Source organism: Lolium perenne, chromosome 4, assembly GCF_019359855.2.
Source record: "Lolium perenne isolate Kyuss_39 chromosome 4, Kyuss_2.0, whole genome shotgun sequence".
NCBI classification, from domain to species: domain Eukaryota; kingdom Viridiplantae; phylum Streptophyta; class Magnoliopsida; order Poales; family Poaceae; genus Lolium; species Lolium perenne.
Window position 1 is genome coordinate 346139736 of NC_067247.2, and position 9090 is coordinate 346148825.

Consider the following 9090-nt stretch of genomic DNA (forward strand, 5'->3'; position numbering starts at 1 on the left):
TTTATATTGGCATGGTCGAAAGGTTCTTTAGTAGACAACAAATCCAGTTGTTGTGCTGGCCGCACTTCCGGATGCCATTTTAGCTGCACTTCGTAATGCTATTTCGGCTGCACTTCGTAATGCTATTTCGGCTACACTTTAGGATGCTGTTTCAGCTCCACTTCAGGACGATGGTTTGTGTGAGCAACGGAGCCTATCTAACGGACGTTATAATGCACGAATCACTGAGCAGGATCAGATGGCCAAAACAACATGCGTAGCTAGCCACCATGGTAGCAAATCCGCGTCGATATATATATATATATATATATATATATATATATATATATATATATATATATATTGTCCTAACTATCTTGTTGTGTACGCTATTATGCAGAATGAAGAAGCGGAAAATGTGAATAAGGAGCATCCATGATGTTGGGTTCATTGACCTACACATCGTTAATTCATATGTGTTAGAACACCACCCCGCCGACGTGGAGGAAGACCTGTGGCGGTTTCTTAGAAAACAGGAACTCAAAAGTAATATTCTATTTCCTTACCATTTTGGGTGAGTGTTTCTGTCTTAAGCACATTCTCTTTTGTTTACTCCATGCATGGTATGTGGCTAATCGATGAGTTATGCATGACTGTGCATGTATCGTGTCCGCAGGTTCCACTGGATTCTGCTAGTAATTCAATTTGACACCTCCACAGTTCTCGTCCACGACTCTCTGAATATGGATCCAAAGCTTTGGGCCGACATGAGAAAAATGATGCAAAAGTAATTATTTTCATTCATTTGCGCTCTATATCGATCGGCCTATTTCGTTCATTTCCTAATATCAAGTAACTAATTAATAACTCTCTTGTTCATTTAATTTTTTTTGCCTCGTAGGGTTTGGAGACGGTTCGTAGATGAAAAGGTCGGTGAATTCCAAAAAGAGCTACAATTTAAAAGGTCAGTGGCTGGGACTGGGGATATTCAGCCACCGGGGACCAATCTATGTGGATACTATGTTTGTGAGATTATCCGGAGATACACCTCTGAGCGGGTTCCGTGTGAGAACAATATCAAGAGGAATAACCTCCGGAAGATGCTTAGTCCAGAAGCTCGCTTCCGACCACTTCAAGAGGAACTAGCTGGATGGTTCGCGAGGGAAGTCATCGATCCTAAAGGAGAACACTATGTAGAGGACGTAGAACTTCATATGCACTAAATTATGTATGGAAACTTGTTCAAAATTGTATATGGTCATCCGATATTGAATATATATTGTATATTCCTCTTGAATCCTCTTTGGTTCTAATTTCAAATTTGTTTGAAATTGTACATTCATATGCATGTATGTAGTACCGTAGAATATGTGAAACTCCTTCAAAATTAAAATAAAAACACAAAAGAAATAAAACAATAAAAAGAAACCAGGTTTAGGGGGGGCTAAAACCCTAAACCTGCGGCGGCCTTTAGTCGCGGTTGGCCAGAAGAACCGCGACTAAAGGTCCTCCGCCCCGACGGACTGCTGGCGGCCACGTGGACGTGCCTTTAGTCGCGGTTCGTAAGGAACCGCGACTAAAGGGGGGGGGGGGCTTTAGTCGCGCTTAATTGGTCGCGGTTGCGCAACCGCGACTAATGGCTGTTGCCAACCACGACCAAAGGCCATTTTTCTACCAGTGGCGGGTGGTCTTTTCGTACAACTTTTGGACAGCTCTTATATGTTTTAAAGATGGACTCTTAGCTGAAATCTAGCCCTAAATCTAGGTAACTCGCATCATGCTTCATACTGTTTGTACTTCAAGCTGATTTCGACTCCTCGTGGAGAAGCCTCACTCTTATGTGTTGGAGAATAATATGCCTCATCATCATGCTTGATCTGTCTAAGTCATGTGCTTTCGGCATAAGCTGGCCCACATCTGGCTTCGCTTGTCGTAGATTCTAGAATCTTCTAGTTGCGTGCCTTTTCTCCATGCCCAAGTCAGCATGTCGTCCGACTCCTTCTAAAATCTTCATGACCCTTTGGAATACCACCAAAACATCACCCCGCAGTCCGCTCATATAATTATTTTTTGGTCCATAACATATATAATTTGATAGCTAATGACTGACCATCTAAACATTATCATTCCATCATAATCCAACATCACATCAATGTCTTGGTCTAATATCATGCATCAACGACACGACCATCATTAATATCATATTTCAGGAATGACACAATAATCATTTGCCCATAAATTTAAAAGATGTCGAGCATCTAGAAGGAAAAGCGAAGGATCGGAGGAAGAGAGTCAAAATATATCCGATTGGTACTACCTACGTTTTAAAATAGACATTTTATTATATTGGCATGGTATGTTTTGAAATATCGTAATACTACTCTCACAAATTAAAATTATTCAAAACATCTCCCACAGATGTGTGATATTTTACCTTAAATTATAGTTGTCGCAGGTGTAGAATATTTTGACTTCGAAATTTATGGTATCATATTTCCAGTATCCATGACATCGTAAATTTATTTCATGAGCAAATTTAATACGCTACGTAATGATGATGCCTTGGCACTTATTGTAGAAGTTTGAATATTTTTGTACGGTATACGCGTGTTGCACGGATGTGGTCAGCATGTTTGAACGGGGGAGCGTGCTTGTACTGGTGGTGGGCATACACGAACAGTTACGCGTTGCTGGCCAGGTATTTGTTTGTTGTTGGAAAAAAAAGGAAATACTGTACTATTTTGCTAGGTTGGTGGCCGGAGTTGGGGTTGGCGCGGCTCTTTGGTTCAGTCGGCGAGTGGAGGGGTGGTTACACTTCATTCCTTGACTTCTCGGTCGCCTTTCCCCTCCAAGTTGAAAGTCAGTCGTCAACACCAACAGCAACGGCGGCGGCAGCAGCAGCAGCAGTGTCGTCGTCTACCCTTCTTCCCTTGCAATCAATCCATCCCTTTCATGCTTCCCTCCTCTACAAGTAACAAACTGGAGCTGGAATCGAAAAGGAAGACCAAGTCTCTTGTTCCCTCTGCCCTCCGCCCGTTCTCTCCCTCCCTTCTCTCACCGGATTCCAGCCCAGCCCCAAGGTAACCAAGTAACTACTCCATCAATTCCAGTCTTTAGAGAGCTCAGTTAGTCTAGGTATGCCTGCCTTGCCGCCTGAATCCATCAATTCCAGCTGAGGTGAGGCATGCTGTGCTTCAGCTCTGGCATGGGGGGAGTGAAGTAGCGCTCTGCTCTACTCTGCTAAAAGAAAATCCCCTTCCTCCTAAGCTACAGTAGTACGCAATCGCAATACAATCTTTGTATCGATATTTCTAGTGCGGTAGGCAACCGAATCAGCGCTTTCTCGTTCTTGCCCACGATCCAGGATGTGGTGCCTGCCGCGTTACTTCCACCGAGGCGCGCCCAAGGATGAACAGGGGAATGATCACACCGATCCCATCCCCACGTCCTCGACCGCCTACTCGGGGCGGTCCATGAGCACCGCCACGTCGTCGACCGTACCGTCCGGCTCCGACCACACCGGTTCCATCAACGTCTCCGACATGAGCGCCGAGTCGATTCAGCGCTCGCAGCAGTACCCGAGCTTCTCTGACAGGCCCGCGAACCTCAGGGTCTTCACCTTCTCCGAGCTGAGGAACGCCACCCGCAACCTGAACCGCTCCCAACTGGTCGGCGAGGGCGGCTTCGGGTGCGTGTACAGGGGCACCCTCAAGATCGCCGCCTCTCCCGAGGAGGAAGCCGCCGCCGTTGAGGTTGCTGTGAAGCACCTCAACCGGAATGGGCTTCAGGCAAGACATACTAACTCGCCTTGCAAACTCTGTTTCAGGTAGTATCTCTTTGGTTATCAGTGTGTAATTGTTTGAGTGTGATCTTCAGGGGCACAAGGAGTGGTTGACAGAAGTGAACGTTCTCGGCATCGTGGATCATCCCAACCTAGTGAAGTTGATAGGGTATTGTGCTCAGGACGATGAGCGAGGAGCACAGAGGCTCCTTGTGTATGAGTATATGCCTAACCGGAGCGTGGATGATCACTTGTCGGGCCGAGCAATAGGGACAACTCTGTCATGGCCTATGCGGCTCAAGGTAGCTCTGGACGCTGCAAGGGGGCTCAAGTACCTGCATGAAGACATGGATTTCCAGGTATTGCTTTCCTATTTATGGTAAACTTGAAACCTTCTTTTTTTTTGAGAAAGGTAAACTTGAAACATTCGAATGTGATGTCCAAAGAGTAACTGAAGCTCTGAAGCATGTATGTATAAATTGCCCTGTTCAGATAATTTTCCGTGACCTCAAGACATCAAACATTCTGCTGGATGAAAATTGGAATGCAAAACTGTCTGACTTTGGCATGGCTAGGCAAGGCCCAACGGAGGACCTCACACACGTCTCGACAGCGGTAAGACTACATACGGTTTGTTTTCTAGATGAAAATTCAGACACAATTAAATGGATGAAATGTATGAGAATGAAGCTTGTGCATTCCGATTTATGTTTCCTACATGGAACATTCAGATACATGGTAGGAGTGTGAACGAATTATGAAATGTATGATCTATCTATAGGTGGTTGGCACCCTGGGGTACGCGGCACCGGAGTACCTCCACACGGGGCGGCTGAACGCCAAGAGCGACATCTGGAGCTACGGCGTGCTGCTCTACGAGCTCGTCACCGGCCGTCGGCCCATCGACACCCACCGGCCCCGGAGCGAGCAGAAGCTCCTGGAGTGGGTGAAGCCGTACATCTCTGACACCAATAGACTAAGGATGATCGTGGACCCGAGGCTGGAGGGGCACTACAACATCAAGATGGTGGCAAAGCTGGTCACCGTCGCGAACCGCTGCCTTTCCAGAATGCCCAAGGCGCGTCCCAGGATGGGCGAGGTCCTGGACATGGTGCAGAAGATTGTCGACGCCGCCGCTGCCGGTTCTGCTGCTCTGCCGCCGCTTCACTACTACAGCAGCAGCAGCAGAGAGGAGGAAGGTGACTCCAAGTTGAAGCGGGAGAATAAGAGAGGGTTTCATGGTTACCGTTGGCCAGCTGGAAGAGGAAAAGCTCCCTAATGAGCTTGTTGTGGTATACCTGGATTGTTAGTTAGTGCTCAAGTATACCTGGATTATCCCTTTTCCGTGAGATCAAACTGGTTGGTGCGTGTAATTCTACATGCACAATTAAAATGAAAATACGTCATGTTTTCAAGGTGGTGGTGGTGTGCAGGATTTCCTCATCAGCTTAAAGATGCTTCTTGTCAAGCGCGGTGGACACCGCCGGCCACTCTCACCACGCTGACGCTATCCACCATGGATGCCAAACAACTACAAGAAAATATGTGATGCTAGATGTTTACAATTAGTAAGTCAGTGGTGAGGCTAGTACTACCAGTTTTCAGGGGTGACGAGATCTTCAGCATATCCATGGTGAACTATATAATTATACTGATTTTCTTTAATAAAGTAATAAATTACCACATGATTCAATCGATACAGAGGCATGGGCTATGCCTCCATTTCGAAAATATATATACTGTTTTGTGATCTGCTGGCCCTCAGTGCAAAGTAATGATCTTAGCTTTTTTATTGTAAGGTAAACCTACTACTCCAGAAAACTGTTGTTATTTATGTGCACTTATGTTCATGTCATCGGATTCAGCTGTTTGTGTTATCATCAATACTCTGAAAATTGGTGGGACAAAGGTATGAATTCGCAGTATAGGACTTTGCTGATCCAAAGTGCAGCATACGGTCCTCACATAAATAAACGTACCCGCATCATACTCAAACAGAATATGGTAATTATTTGGTCTTTCGGCTGATTTGGTGTGAATGAATATGAGCTGTTTTACGGTGCAATTTACTAGTCATATGGGCTAGTAGTATTGAGTCATGGTGTTCTAGGAAACTAATAATTTTGGTATTTCTGTTTCATTCCCCAAATTCTGGAAGAGATTTGATTACAACTCTGGTAATCACAAGCTGGCTCCAGCAAGGTGCAGACCTACTATCTTATAGTGCATAGAATGGAAGTTAAAATCATGACAAGGGGTGAATGTTCCCGTGCAATTGAACTTGTGAATTAGTGCCCGAGAAAATAAAATTTATAAACTTAGTTGAAAGTCAAAACTTATAAAGTTTAACCAAATAAAAAATTATATAACATGATACAAGTATTACTATAAAAATATATTTAACGGTGAATCTACTACGAGTAATATTAATTTGGTATCGTATTTTTGTCTACACCATTATTCACATTACGAGGAAGTTGACTTTGGACTAAATTTATAGGTGTTATTCATTGTAATGGAGAGAGTACTGATGTATCTACATATTAACATCTGATGACAAAATCAAGGATACAATGATCTAGCTAACCAATATGAAGGAATATTTGTAGGTATAGGTCTACTTGAGATGTGTTGATACTTGATCTGCTAGGTTCTGACTTGAAAAATATAATTACCTAAAAAAAGTCCATCACACTTTCCACCTAGATAATGCAAACCATGGATCTTTTTCTTTTCCCTACGAATTTGTATGGCCGCTGAACAGATTTCCTAGCTATGCATGCACCCATTTATTTTTGTAACATACGAGGAAAGTTGCAAAAGGGAAATTTACCATGAGAAAAAATAAAGAAACTAGTATATGGAAGGTCCATATTTTAGGGAAGCTAGCAAATCCGGTTGGCCGAATTTTGTTGTCAATGTGCTGACTTTGACCTTTTGTGAGAAAATACTACTGCTTTGCTCAATAAGTATTAGTAAATCTGAACCATTCGATCAGTTTGTTTGGACGGTCTGTATGTATCCGTCCCTACCGTAAAAAAGGCCCATGAATATTGTAGCGTTTGCCATTCCGCCATGTACTCAGTATCTTCCATCACATGTATAGTTGTAACGTTCCTGATTTTTATGGGCTGAATAATTTGCACAAAAGGAAAATCGTATTACAACGGCTTAAAGGCAAAACAATATTTCAGTTGGCTCTTGTAATTCAATATCTTGAGTTAGGAACTGCGATATTGTCTTGACTTTAAGCCGCCGAAACATCCGTTGTGCTAAAAACGACAACTCGTAACAATCGGGATGTCACCATGGTGCGATCGTTTTCCTGAACAGGTTTATCGTTTCCAGGGGTTGTTTTCCTGTAAAGTTTCAGAGAACGAGTAAAAGAAACCTGGGTTGATTGAGCAGTTCTTGATGGACTTTCACTATCAATGGTATCTGATGTGGATTTTACCGTCAGTGGTAGTGATTCTGCGGTGTTCAGACCCAGGAAGTACCGGGCAACACCAAATTTTTTCGATAAAGGATGCTTTCATTACTTTTATAAGCAATTACATCCAGCCTCTGCATAACCAGGATGCACACAGCCGTTTATGTTGTCTCAGGTTCGAAAGTGATAAAAACAAAAAAAACTAGGCGAGATATACATCAAGATGAACCATATAACGCCTAAGAAGTAGGTGGGGCATCTATCCGTAGACTATGCTGCCACCCATGTTGGGAAAAAGTATCCCTCGCCGCAGCCTCCAACCGTGTACAGACCTCCGTAAACAGGTCTCGGTTCTCCACTCGCTGAAGAGGTAACCACGAACGGAGAATACCTGTACATCTGTAGATGACCTGCAACAAAGAGCAATTTTTATCATTAAAAATCTTGTCATTTCTACATAGCCAAAGCGCCCAGATAACTGCTAGCGCCCCCACCCTAAGAAGCAACTTAAACCTTGAATCAACACCATGGAGCCAATTACCAAATACATTGGCAACACTAGTCGGAGGATACAGGGTAGACGCTACTTGGATGACTGACCATATAGATCTCGCGAACTGGCACTGGAAGAACAAATGCTTGATTGTTTCGTCCTGTTGACAGAAAACACATCGAGTACTTCCATGCCAATTACGCTTAACAAGATTATCTTTGGTGAGGATTACCCCTCGACGAAGATACCATCCAAAAAATTTAATTTTTAATGGTATCTTCATCTTCCAAATCTTTTTATTATTATCTACTGGTAGACCAGAAAGAAGGATCGCGTTGTAGAAAGATTTCACAGAGAAAGCACCGTTGGCATGAAGGTTCCATCTAAATTCGTCCGGTTCGTCCGATAATTGAATATCCCCGAGCCGTTGAATTAAGGTATTCCATGCCGCAAGTCTTTGTCCAAGTAAAACCCGTCTGAACGTCACATTCGGGGGTGAGGTAGCCATTACGGTAGCAATGGTATCACCTTGACGACGAACAATCCTATAAAGAGCTGGACACTGTTCACTTAGGGGTGCGTTGTCAAGCCAAGCATCTTCCCAGAAACGTATTTGTGCTCCATTTCTGATTGAGAAAGTGCCATGGCGAAAAAATTCATTTTTAGTCGCCATTAGCCCGGCCCAGAAGTGAGAATCCCCTGGTTTCCAAACCATTTGGGATAATGTCTTCGAACCGATATACTTTCGCCGAAGGATAGTCTGCCAAGTCCCATCCTCAGTGAGGAGCTTAAACAGCCATTTTCCCAATAGGGCCGAATTCTTGACTTCCAAATCATGAACTCCAAGCCCACCTTGGTCTTTGGGACTACAAACTATACTCCACTTAACCAGTCGATATTTCTTTTTCTCACTGTCCCCTTGCCAAAAGAATCTAGATCGATAATAATCGAATTTATGCAGAATTCCTTTTGGTAAGATGAAAAATGATAACATATACAGTACCATGTTTGTGAGTACCGAATTAATGAGTATCAATCTTCCACCTAGGGACAGCAACTTGCCTTTCCAGCTACTAAGGCGTTTTTGTAGTCTTTCTTCCACTAATTTCCATTCCGCGATTGTAAGTCTCCGATAATGAATCGGAATACCCAAATAACGAATCGGAAATTGGCCTTGCCCACAACCAAACAACTCTGCGTACAGAGTCGCATCATTTTGGGCATCACCGAAGCAGAACAATTCACTCTTATGGAAATTGATTTTCAATCCTGACAATTGCTCAAAGGCAGCCAAGATTAATTTCAAGTTTTGAGCTTTTTCAAGATCATGATCCATAAATAGAATTGTATCATCGGCGTATTGAAGTATAGATAAGCCACCATCAACTAGATGTGGAATCACACCTT

General features: G+C 43.5%; 1 protein-coding gene across 1 annotated transcript; it reads left to right on the forward strand.

The window, feature by feature from the left end:
• Positions 1-2790: 2790 nt before the first annotated feature.
• On the forward strand, positions 2791-5445 carry LOC127297063 (serine/threonine-protein kinase PCRK1). Its single transcript, XM_051327314.1, has 4 exons — positions 2791-3767; positions 3856-4119; positions 4253-4375; positions 4542-5445. Exons 1-4 carry the CDS (start codon positions 3345-3347, stop codon positions 5037-5039), a joined length of 1308 nt encoding a protein of 435 aa, XP_051183274.1. The 5' UTR covers positions 2791-3344; the 3' UTR covers positions 5040-5445.
• Positions 5446-9090: the final 3645 nt, after the last annotated feature.

Bases quoted from the DNA above. Each gene is read 5' to 3' on its own strand.
- LOC127297063 (XM_051327314.1), top strand. From the start codon at position 3,345: ATGTGGTGCCTGCCGCGTTACTTCCACCGAGGCGCGCCCAAGGATGAA. The intron at 4,120-4,252 runs GTATTGCTTTCC...TGCCCTGTTCAG, and splicing joins ATGAAGACATGGATTTCCAG to ATAATTTTCCGTGACCTCAA. The intron at 4,376-4,541 runs GTAAGACTACAT...ATCTATCTATAG, and splicing joins TCACACACGTCTCGACAGCG to GTGGTTGGCACCCTGGGGTA.